Source organism: Simochromis diagramma, unplaced genomic scaffold (assembly GCF_900408965.1).
Source record: "Simochromis diagramma unplaced genomic scaffold, fSimDia1.1 OVJJ01000545.1, whole genome shotgun sequence".
Taxonomy (NCBI): Eukaryota; Metazoa; Chordata; class Actinopteri; order Cichliformes; family Cichlidae; genus Simochromis; species Simochromis diagramma.
The window spans coordinates 3,417,247-3,429,645 of NW_024387371.1; the positions used below are offsets into that span (position 1 = coordinate 3,417,247).

General features: G+C 37.2%; 1 protein-coding gene across 2 annotated transcripts; it reads left to right on the forward strand.

Annotated features, from left to right (window-relative positions):
* The first annotated feature begins 2,760 nt into the window (after positions 1 to 2,760).
* vgll4a (vestigial-like family member 4a) lies at positions 2,761 to 11,417 on the forward strand. 2 transcript variants are annotated; one of them, XM_040007883.1, is made up of 6 exons: positions 2,761 to 2,868; positions 3,400 to 3,519; positions 4,608 to 4,770; positions 5,544 to 5,769; positions 8,564 to 8,678; positions 9,599 to 11,417. In XM_040007883.1, exons 2-6 carry the CDS (start codon positions 3,453 to 3,455, stop codon positions 9,787 to 9,789), a joined length of 762 nt encoding a protein of 253 aa, XP_039863817.1. In that variant the 5' UTR covers positions 2,761 to 2,868; positions 3,400 to 3,452; the 3' UTR covers positions 9,790 to 11,417. The 2 variants fall into 2 exon arrangements, with proteins under 2 accessions (XP_039863817.1, XP_039863818.1); XM_040007884.1 differs by lacking the exon at positions 2,761 to 2,868 and adding an exon at positions 2,907 to 3,041.
* Positions 11,418 to 12,399: the final 982 nt, after the last annotated feature.

Genomic DNA, 12,399 nt, shown 5'->3' on the forward strand with positions numbered 1-12,399 from the left:
ATGCTCTGGCTGTGCCTCTCCTTCCTGCTATCGCCCTCCACTCTCTCCTCTCTCTCCCCCCGGCATGCCTGCCTTTTCTACCCCTCCCCCATTTTCTACTGCCTTAGAGACGTCATCCTTTTTTGAACCAGAGCATGAAAAATAGAGGGGTTTCCAGTGAAAGTGCAAGAAGGTGTACTGTGTACTACATCACCCTCCCCTTACTCCTACTCCCCTTGTTACTCAGGTTCACCCTGCCCTCTGTCTGGGTGCTGTTTTCCCTGCTTATAGAATGCAGCCATGAAATCTAAAATGGCTGTTAGGACTGGTGAATGAGAAGAAGCGTCATCAGCCGTCCCTTGAGAAACAAATTCATGCACTAAAACTCTCTGTCTTAATTGTTTAATGAATCTCTCTCTATGTAATAATTTTCCTTATTATAATTTACTACAATAGTTGTTTAATTTAAAAATATTACAAACTCAGTTGGCTAACATGTCTCCATTACGGGTGGCACAATTCATTGTGTTCATTATATTTTATATAAACGTTTGATGCTTATGAGAGCATAAAAACACTGCATACAATATTCTTAGCACTAATTATCACAAGGTTCACTAAAAACACAGTAATTTCTGTGAAGCACTTATTAATTATATCATCAATACTTATAAGACAAAACAAAAGACTGGATTTTTTAAACAATTCAATAAATCAATAACTTGTGATGTGCAGTGGTAAAAGGTTGTTAAAGTGTAAAAAGATAAATTCAAACATAGGCACACATAAAAAAAATTGCAAGTCAGGACATTGAATCTTTATATTGCAGTTTGAGTATATTTTCTAATGAAGGGCTAATATTACTATATGACTTCATTCATCATGGCATGACTTGTTAACCAGAAATCGTACAGCCCCACTTCAGTCCTGCATTTTAACGGTTAATAACAAGGTAAAATATTAATATAATACTTTTTGAGATATTATGAGATACTTGCACATACCGTGTATATTTTATATGTTGTTTATGACATTTCAAATTGCTAAATTTTTACATGGAATTAGTTTTATGCTTTATAAATATTTTTACAGAATTTGAAGATTTCCTCTAATACTAAAAATCTGAAATTGGAGAAAATTCCTCTGTTGCTTGGCAACGTGACACAATAATAATAATAATAATAATAATAATAATAATAATTTATATAATTAATTCTGTGGAATATAAATTTACCGTATGAATTGAATTTCAGGTCTACAACTATTTATTCATTCATTTTACGTTTCACTGATTAAGGGAAATTCTGGGAAATATGATATTAGTATTTTCTGACCCTGATCTCTGTCATTTGTGCAAAATGCCTGTAAACCTGTTGACAGTCAGCTACTATAGTAACTAGCAAGACTAAGGAGTACACTGAATAGATGGGCCTATGCAGGTCAGACTTTGGGGAGCACCCCTCATGTTTCTGCAACTAAAAAGATGTCATTTATCAACTTGTGCAGCTTTAATACATGACCTTACTGAAAACTGCTAAACAAATGGAACTGTATTGAAGAGATTGTGTGCTCACAGCCAACTGTCCTTGTGTGTGGTGAATTCATTGATCCACTTCTGTACTGAGAGAAAATGTCTCTTGTGTTTGTATCCTGCTTTGGCATGTTTACAACTGTTACTAGCTGCTATTTCTTTATGAATGTACTATGCATGAATACTTGTAGCTGTGCATCTTGCATATATGGGGTGGGGGGGTGGAATACCAAGATCACTTGAGCCCAATTCTCCCCTGTCAAAGCTGTTGCTAGTCCAGTTTATCAGTTGATATGGTGTAAAGATTTGTGATTAACAGGCTCCTCTGTTTTGTTGCATGCTGGCAGACATTACAGTTATCTTTATGTCACTTTAACAAGGGTGAATTTTGTTTTTGGGGTTGTGGCAGCGTAGTTGAGGAAGATAATATGAGTTTATACATGAGCTTAGATAAATGTGACCATTCTCTCGATCACTGACTGGGGTTGTTGTCCATGGTTTTAATCAAAAGCTAGAATGATGCTATTGGTAAATCTGATTGTTGCTATATGCTAGTAATTTTGCACCTACAGTGTGTGTGTGTGTGTGTGTGTGTGTGCAGAATCGGTAGAGAATCTATTGGCTGAAATAAATAATAAGAATAATCTGAAAATAATATTGCTAAAAGATGGTGTACCTTGCAATGACTATTAAACATGTGTGCTATTGTGACACCATGTGGTAGTATCAGTGTAGTGAGCAACAAAACCAACCTCAGCTTTGCTTAAGTCTGAAACCCAGCCATTCTAGTCAGATGTCTGTGGATGAGACGCTCCAGCAGGGCATTGTGCCCTCAGTCTGTCCTCAATGTGCTGTGCTGCAGTCAGACTGCAGGAAACTAAACTCACTGCAGTGAAAATCACAGGAAACTCCTCATAATGATTCGTGTAAAATCAACAGCAGTTCAGAGAAAGCAGCTCTTTGTATGTTTACTTTCTTCACATATCAAAAACATTATCTATATGGTCAGTAGTGTCATTAAAAAAAAAAATCAAGTAGCCTATTGTGTTTCACGTTAAACCCATTTCATTTGGGCATCTTCATAGGCTGCGTAGCTTGATAAACTTGAAAAACAATGTTACTTTTAGGATGATAGGAGAATTTGTTAATGGTTAATATCAAAGTGTTCATACCGTATAAAAGTACCTTTTAAATATGCTTCAAAAAGCCCCGGTTCGCCTCGTATCTCTCCGCTAGGGCCGCTCAGCTCTTTTGTTGTCTGAGGACTGCTGCTGTGTGAAAGTGCGTGAAGAAGGCAGAGTACGTAGGCAGACTCGGCTAACTATGGTGTTGCCGTAAAGCTAATTTTTGTCGAAGAAGTAAGTATCATGGAAGAATAGGAATACCCATTTTTTGGAATTCAGTTTGTTGGATATAGACTATTGAACCTAACCTGGCACCAAGTAGATACTGACTTGTAGTTTTTAGGTTTTTGCTAGTTAAAACGAAAATCATTGACCTAGCGCACTGAAAAGTTAGCGACTTGGCTAACGTAAGTTTGTGTCGTGAGTAAAGTAGACAAAGTTCGCTGTTTTGTATTTTGGCTTCAGCAACTAAGCAGACCGCTGGTCACAATACATGTATAACATTGTATTTTAATAACAACAACCTCTTCAATATAAGCGTTTATAACTTCGTAGTTTAATTTAAAGCTCGCACTGATGAACGGCTAGTAGCTGGCTCAGCGTAGGCTACGTGTTTAGCTAGCCGCACTAAAGCCTGTAGTCTTCAGTGTCATGAAGTGCCTGTCGTTGAACAAAATAAAGACTAATGTCTTTTGGGATTACCATTAACTGGCGTGTAAACGTATTCCATTTTTAAAAACATGACAACATTTCTATCTCCTTTAGGATAGCTTGCTAACGTCAATGTTAGCAAGTAGCCTGTTCGTGTAAATGCTAGAATGGACATGATAAACTCTCAGTTCCTGGACAAGATGAACAATAACATTGGGAGACTGCACTACGAAGGTAAGTTTGTCTTTTTTCTTTCTTTTGGTCCTATAGTTCCTGAGTTCATTTATAAAACGCAACACGTTGTGGTTTCCCTAAATTCAGCGCCAGATACCCCTGTGTTGTGATTTGCGTTACCCTTTTGACTATCCTGACGCTAGCGTCGAGACTGACGACATGTTTAACAACTTGTTGGTGCGGAGAACAACGACTGTTTTGTTTAATAACATCGCAACTTTAAAATACGATTTTTATAGCCTGTATTTAACAAGTTGTCATTGAATAATAATAACATTCATTTGAAATTTGTAGAAATTCCCAAGCTATAACGGCATACACTACAATGTTGCTTCATATGATGTAGCAGTGATTAAGCTTCAGGTTGTGTAACACTCATTTGTGCCACTGCTTAGTCAAACATCTAAAGAAATCAGGAAATTTTGCTCAAAAATGTGCTTTATCATGTTTCTACACACAGTTTCCTTTGGGCTTAGATGAGTGGGTGATTTTTAACTGCTTGTGTATTGCTCTATTGGCTTTCTTGATCAAAGTTTACTTCCCAAACAAATTGCACCCTCCATACATGAAACAAAGTCAGAGTCGTTTTATAATAGGAATTCAAAAAAATAAATGTAAATTATAATTTAGTTGCCATTTACTTAATTTATGATCTCCGGTCCCCCAATGAATCTGATATTATTATTTTTTTAATTCACCAAAACCCAAAGTACTTCTCCATTATAACTATATGTATCAAGTGTTCTCCTTTGTGCAATAGCCCCAGATTATGTAATATTGTCAACTTTATTATACGTTATTTACATTGTTTTAACATTAAGCAAGATGTACTTAGTCAAACTGGTTTCTACTTTGCTTTTTGTAGCTCATGGTTTATTAAAATCTGGCCAAATTGTATTACTTGGTATATTTATGAAACTCTTGATCACCTACCAGTGCAGTCTCAAAAAGTCAGTTTAAAATGAATTGATGGAATACACAGAGTCCTTATACTTTACTGTGTTTATTGTGTATTTTATTCTGGAAACTTCCTTTTAGTCTAAATTAATTTAATTAAGTTATTTCTACTACTGAACTCTTTCCCACAGATGAGTCCAAGATGCCCTCCCTTTCTGCCACTATGTCCAATATAAGTGGGCCTCCTCCTCACTGCCCAAGCAAACGAAAATATGGCGAAGAACAAATGGAAGACCGATTCCACTGTGATGAAGACCACATGACCAAAATGAGCAGATTGTTTGCCACCCAGCTGTAAGTGCCTTTAAAAAATTATTATGATTTTGTGTGGGTCTTGAAATTATTGCTGTATTGGCTTTTTATATTTGTTGGATTGAATAAATTGTATGCAGTGCAATATATGAGTTGTAAATGTAATACATCATGTGACAAGTGTCATGCATTACAAACAGGGTCCCCCTGATACTTTTCTGATTGTCATACAAAAATGTAAAATTATTAAGAAGCCCTAACAACCTTGTATTCATCTCCTTTTTTCGTTTGGTTTCATTTAAGGCTCGAAGCCAGCATATGGTAATATTTATTTATTTATAAATACAGCACTCAGTGTTTCAGTGTGTTCTGGCTGTGAAACGTATTTATTTTATCCAATATGGGTAAAAACATTCAGTCTGATGTTATTCAGAATACAGGCTGAAAGGAAAAAAAAAATCTGACCATGACTTTAATGATCAGCCTCTTAAAGTTTGATGGTAAAGTGTGACACAGAGAACCCCAAAAAGTTGATTCTGTTGGTCTGGACATACTTCCTTACCTGGTTGATTGAGCATGCATCAAGACCTGACACAAAGTAGTTCACTGATATAAACAAATCTTAAAATGAAGCTGTATATAATCTTAAGAAAAGTCTACAATAATAATAATTATAAAGCTGCACATTACAAATGAAAACCCTTTCCTGTACTTCATCTGTGTGTGCTTAAAAAAACATCCCCTCTGCACAACAATTAAAACAAAAGTCGTCCACGAAGCTGCTAGTACATTTTATTTTAACTGTCTTTATCAAGGGGGCGTCCCTCTGCTGGAGACAACCATAGTGAGCACTGGAGCCTCAGCCACAGTCCTGTGGAGCACGTTATTTCCTCCTCTAATGGTCTCCATGGGAACCATCTGTATGCCTCCATTGCTGGCTATGCTGTAGACCAGCCGATACCTCTGACCAAAAGCAGCCATGATATTGGAGTCAGGGGAACAGAGAAGTCTGTCATAAGTGGAACTGTAGAGCGACAGCAGGTACGTCAACTTGTAGCACACAGAGAGAGCATTGTGATTTTTTTTTTTTTTTTTTTTTTTTTGTTGTTTTTTTTTAAAAAAGGTTGCACACATTTAATTTTTTTCACCTTTCTTGTTGTTCAGTGAGATATGACCAGTGGATGGATAAAACATGTACTGAAATGCATTTACTGTGTGCAAAACAACAACTATCTATGATCGCTTCTGTTGTGAAGAGGGGGGGGTGTATTGTAAGGCTGGCAAAATCAGTTTTGAGAAACTGTTTAAATACTGACCTATTTAAACCTCTATGGTTTATTACAGTCAACAGTAAAGAAAAACACAACTACGAGCTAATGTGGGAACAAATAAAAATATGAATTTCACTAAGAGGATGAACAAAGAAAATGTTTCTTATCTGCCTGTAAAGACAACATATCAGTTTATTTTTAATATCTTTATATATTTTGGCTTATGTATTTAAGTCAGTGTAAGGAGATCAAAATAACAGATATGTATAAAGGTAAAGGTTGCTACATGTGATGGCCAGCAGAGATTTAATGCCACGATTAACACAGATGACAGAATAAAGACTGTGTTCACAGTGTGTTGGCCATGTTTCCTGTTGTCCTGTTACTAGAGTTGTCTTGCAGATTTGGGGTGCACATAAGTGGTCCGCAGCTGCGCATTCGCTGTCAAAATAAAAGACGTTCACCAGATAAGAAGTTGCAACGCGCGTTTGCGTACATATTAAAGGCACTGTTTTTGTCCGCTAGAGTGGGATTTTCACAGCATATTCTGCACCACATTTCTGTGCGTTCATCATTTGTTTGAAGCCAGCTCACCGCCTGCAACCACTTTTTGGAGAATACACACTTATTTTCGGACTCCTTCTGACATTTCTTTGGAGGTAGAGGAACACCAAAGTAATTGCTTAAAGGAGCTTGCTTCTTCGACATCTTTAAGAGTTCTAAACAAAGGTCTATCCTCCTCCAGAAAATCTTATGTACGCAAACGTGCGTTGCAACTTCTTATCTGGTGCGCGTCTTTTATTTTGACAGCGATTGCGCACCTGCGGACCACTTACTTATGTGCACCCCTGTGTGTATATATACAGGGAGTGCAGAATTATTAGGCAAATGAGTATTTTGTCCACATCATCCTCTTCATGCATGTTGTCTTACTCCAAGCTGTATAGGCTCAAAAGCCTACTACCAATTAAGCATATTAGGTGATGTGCATCTCTGTAATGAGAAGGGGTGTGGTCTAATGACATCAACACCCTATATCAGGTGTGCATAATTATTAGGCAACGTCCTTTCCTTTGACAAAATGGGTCAAAAGAAGGACTTGACGGGCTCAGAAAAGTCAAAAATAGTGAGATATCTTGCAGAGGGATGCAGCAGTCTCAAAATTGCAAAGCTTCTGAAGCGTGATCATCGAACAATCAAGCGTTTCATTCAAAATAGTCAACAGGGTTGCAAGAAGTGTGTGGAAAAACCAAGGCGCAAAATAACTGCCCATGAACTGAGAAAAGTCAAGCGTGCAGCTGCCAAGATGCCACTTGCCACCAGTTTGGCCATATTTCAGAGCTGCAACATCACTGGAGTGCCCAAAAGCACAAGGTGTGCAATACTCAGAGACATGGCCAAGGTAAGAAAGGCTGAAAGACGACCACCACTGAACAAGACACACAAGCTGAAACGTCAAGACTGGGCCAAGAAATATCTCAAGACTGGTTTTTCTAAGGTTTTATGGACTGATGAAATGAGAGTGAGTCTTGATGGGCCAGATGGATGGGCCCGTGGCTGGATTGGTAATGGGCAGAGAGCTCCAGTCCGACTCAGACGCCAGCAAGGTGGAGGTGGAGTACTGGTTTGGGCTGGTATCATCAAAGATGAGCTTGTGGGGCCTTTTCGGGTTGAGGATGGAGTCAAGCTCAACTCCCAGTCCTACTGCCAGTTTCTGGAAGACACCTTCTTCAAGCAGTGGTACAGGAAGAAGTCTGCATCCTTCAAGAAAAACATGATTTCCATGCAGGACAATGCTCCATCACACGCGTCCAAGTACTCCACAGCGTGGCTGGCAAGAAAGGGTATAAAAGAAGAAAAACTAATGACATGGCCACCTTGTTCACCTGATCTGAACCCCATTGAGAACCTGTGGTCCATCATCAAATGTGAGATTTACAAGGAGGGAAAACAGTACACCTCTCTGAACAGTGTCTGGGAGGCTGTGGTTGCTGCTGCACGCAATGTTGATGGTGAACAGATCAAAACACTGACAGAATCCATGGATGGCAGGCTTTTGAGTGTCCTTGCAAAGAAAGGTGGCTATATTGGTCGCTGATTTGTTTTTGTTTTGTTTTTGAATGTCAGAAATGTATATTTGTGAATGTGGAGATGTTATATTGGTTTCACTGGTAAAAATAAATAATTGAAATGGGTATATATTTGTTTTTTAAGTTGCCTAATAATTATGCACAGTAATAGTCACCTGCACACACAGATATCCCCCTAAAATAGCTAAAACTAAAAACAAACTAAAAACTACTTCCAAAAACATTCAGCTTTGATATTAATGAGTTTTTTGGGTTCATTGAGAACATGGTTGTTGTTCAATAATAAAATTATTCCTCAAAAATACAACTTGCCTAATAATTCTGCACTCCCTGTATATATCTGCCTTTGCAAGATGGTTGGAAGTACTGTGTAAATACTTTATGGTTGATCACAGATGGATTAAAAAAAAAAACATTTAACCAGTAATGTAGGTCAGTAATGAATCTTTTTTTTTTTTTCCTTTTCTTATACAGAATCGTCCCTCGGTTATTACCTGTGCCCCTGCGAGCAACCGCAACTGCAACCTCTCTCACTGCCACATGAACGGTTGTACTACTAGCCCACCTACTGATCCGAGAAAGGCTAATGGTAAGTCTTTTAAGATACTTGCACTAACAAACTAATATATTTGTCTTTCCATGTACTGATTTGTTAAAGTATGACAAAAAAAAAAAAGATCTAAAAGACCTGTGGAGTTTTAAAGTCAACAGTGCTGGGTGGTTGCACAAAAATATATCCAAGTTGCATATTTTTATTTTGCTAATTTAACCAATTTATCAACGTTAAAATCCAACTTTGTCAATAATTAAGAGCAATTGCTGCCACAAGTTGGTGTCTCTGTCCTTTGTGTATGTGTTCTCAGTCTCTTTCCAAACATAAAAGTAATATGTGGTTGTACATTGGCCAGTTTGAAAATTCTTGAGTTATCATGCAGCCCTAATCAGATGTAGTTTGAGTTTTTGACTCACTGTTATGCAAACTAGTTTATTGCAATGGTTGCACACAACAAAAGCTTATCCTAAAATGAATTACACCAGTATATTGCACTAGATCGTTTTAAGATTTCTGATTTAGTTTAAGTCTTAACTGAATCATAAAGGCAACCTCTGAAAATGACACATACCTAGGAAAAACTGTAGTGAATCAAACAAATTGTATCTGAATCTGTATTTGATCTATTGTAAATGTACCAAATAGTGTAACAAAATGAAATGGTTAAAAAAAAAAATCTAAAAACTAATTTTCATGCACTCAAGCTATTATATGTTCTGCATTTTGCATCAAATTTGCAATCAAAGCTATTTTTCAAAATACCCAGCTGTGTTTTTCCTAGACTTTGATAAGAGAGCATCCCCCAAAGCTGTTTTTTTTTTTTATTTTTTTTTTTATTTTTTTTTATTGAACTGAGAAATCAAAAGGTATTTATTCAGTTTTCAGTTTAGATGCATGGAAATAACAATTTCTTTTTGGTCTTCTTCCTCCACATGATGTTATTCCATCCAATTTAGTATGCGATCCTGTGATTGAGGAGCACTTTCGTCGAAGTCTTGGAGAGAACTACAAAGAAGCAGAGTCTGTGTCTAACTCAGTGTCCATAACGGGTTCAGTGGATGACCATTTTGCCAAGGCACTGGGAGATGCCTGGCTCCAAATCAAGGCCAGGGGTGGGGGCCATCAAACTCCAGACGCTGATCCGTGAATCAGAGGGGAGTAAACATTATAATCACTTAAGTATGTGCATATGAGAGTAGAGATCGCTCGCTCTCATTTCTTGCCAAGAATCAACTTCCCTTAACCAAGAACAGAGTAAGACATATGGTGCTCACACCGGCTGTTCGCTTGTGGACCTCAAGGGTCAACCTTCTGTTAGCTCAGATTTGTAATCTGAAATCATTAAATCTCTCTTATAATAGAAGAGAATCTTAATATTGAATAGTTGGGTTGACAGTGTTAGTTGTGGAAACAATCACAGATTTTATTTTGAAATGAAAATGAGATTCACAGAGTGGTCAGTTGTTCAGAGTTCATGCTCTGTTTTACCTGCCTTTCACCTGCCTTGATAGCCAAAGAGTTTCCTGCCTTTCCAATCAACATATAAGCCATGGATTTACTCTTTATTTTCATCTAAATCACACTGCTTTTGAATTTATATTACTTGAAAAGGACAGCCAGGTCTCATTTGCACTATTACATTTCTGACCGTTTAAGGTAGCAGGTTACCTGTTTCAGTTGGAACTGATGTGTTCACGAATACATTTGTGATTGTGATAATGCAATTAAGGCTCTGGTCCCCCGCTTTGTGAAGACACTAGCCTAATCAGTCTTCTTTATGATGGTGAACTGGACGTATCCGCTGTTGAATAATTATAGTTTCCTGTCTATACACTCACTGTGGGCGATTACTTAATAAACTAATATCACAGTAGATATCTAACTAGACAGCATGTTTTAAATAGCTGGGTTCTATTACAATCCTTATTCTATACTATATATTTACTCAGAATTTATTTTTTATCTGTAACATTTTAGAAATACTCACTGCTGGTACAGTTGTACTCAATATATTTTTTTGTATCCGGTTTTCATTAGTATATGTAGATGTATATCCTAGCATCCATCTACAAGTCACAGCCTCTGGCAAGGTTGTATGAATACAGTTAAATAGGCTGCATTGCTTTTTTTTTTTGTTGTTTGTTTTGTTAATTCTGTGGAGCTGAACACTGCGGCTTTACACAAGACTGAATACAGCTAAATCTGACTTTCTGTAGCTTTTTATTAGCAGTGACTTTATTTATTCTTCACATGTTGATAGTTTCATGTTGACTTTTGGCAAAATGCAGTGACAACAGATCTTTGACTTTAATGTGTTTCTTTTTGTTGTTGTTCCCTTTTTTTTTCTTTTAATTTTTTTTAAATGGTTCATTCCATGAAAAGTTCATTAGTGCCTCCCACCTCACCTCCTCACAGTAAGCACATTTATTTTTTTCTACAGTAACTACAGTATGCTTAATAAAGCCATAGAAAGTTACAGGAAACTAAATGGTGCATTCAAATTTTTTGCACTTTTTAATTTGTGATATAGAGTAACTGAAACAAGCTTTAAAAAAATCTAGAGTAATTGGTTATTTCGTACATTTGATACTAAGCTGATCTTCTAGCTGTGATATTTTTTTCCCTTAATTTTGTAGTCGTCATTGTTTGGGTCACCTTAAAATGTAACTTAAGGTTGAACCGTTCGATACAGTGCTTTCGGTTCGGTATGCATATGTATCAAACAATACAAAATTTTTAATTTATTTGATCAACTTTTCTTCTGAGGATGCTGTCTGTGTTGAGAGCTCAGTGGATCTGCGTTCGACTACCCCGCCTAGGCTGCACTGTCGAGCGCAGATCCACTGAGCGCAGCGCAAGCTAGCAAGACAGAAGCTAAGCTCCTTGCAACATGGCAAATTGAACCTCCCCCACTCTCATTCAGATCTGGCCTTTGGAACTATTTTGGTTTTCATGTGAAGTATGACCCTGAAGGTAAGCGCATCATGGACAAAAGTAAAACAGTATGTCAGATGTGCCACGCAATGCTCAATTACATGGGTGGGAACTAGTGCGTTAGCGCAGTTTGCTCGTTAACTGTTGACACCGTCCAGCCCCAGGCACGGGGTGATCCGAGGTAGCTCGTTAACGGAGATTTGCCGTGTTGTGGCGTTAACATCATTTCAGATTAACGCTGACAGCACTAGTGGGAACAAAATGAATATGACTGCACATTTACTCCGACATCATCCTAGTGCAAAGACAAGTGGAAGCAGACAAAAACAACAAGCACGCATGCTACAAACTTTACCCGCGTCATTTAGACAGCCATTAGCACATGATTCTCCTTATGGGGACCTGATATGTTTAATACGCTGCTGAGAGTATACCCCAGAAGAAGTGTATAGTATAGCTTTTATTTTGGAAAGAGCCATTTCTCTGTAATAAAGTCTCTTTTCCAAAGATAAGTGATTTCTCGATCAGATAAATTTATTATTTTATCCCTTTGTTGTTTCAGCAACATTAAATTTAAAAACTGTACGTTTGAGTTAAAATATATATTTATAATTTTAATAAATGACAAATTAAAAAAGCATGAACATTTTTTTTTTTTTTTTTGTATCGAAAAAATATTGAACCAAGTATCGAACTGAACCGTGAATTTGCTCAAACTTTGAAGGTAACTACTTTTATGGCTTCATCAAACACATTAATAAAAAAAATCAGCTAATTCGATCAGGTGGGGGCTTTTTTTTTTTTTTTTTTTTTTTTTTTTTCC

What these genes read in the sequence shown, in the direction of transcription:
- vgll4a (XM_040007883.1), top strand. Translation starts at nt 3,453, where the DNA reads ATGGACATGATAAACTCTCAGTTCCTGGACAAGATGAACAATAACATT. An exon ending in GAACTGTAGAGCGACAGCAG is followed by an intron (nt 5,770 to 8,563) that starts GTACGTCAACTT and finishes TTTCTTATACAG; the next exon opens with AATCGTCCCTCGGTTATTAC. An exon ending in TGATCCGAGAAAGGCTAATG is followed by an intron (nt 8,679 to 9,598) that starts GTAAGTCTTTTA and finishes CATCCAATTTAG; the next exon opens with TATGCGATCCTGTGATTGAG.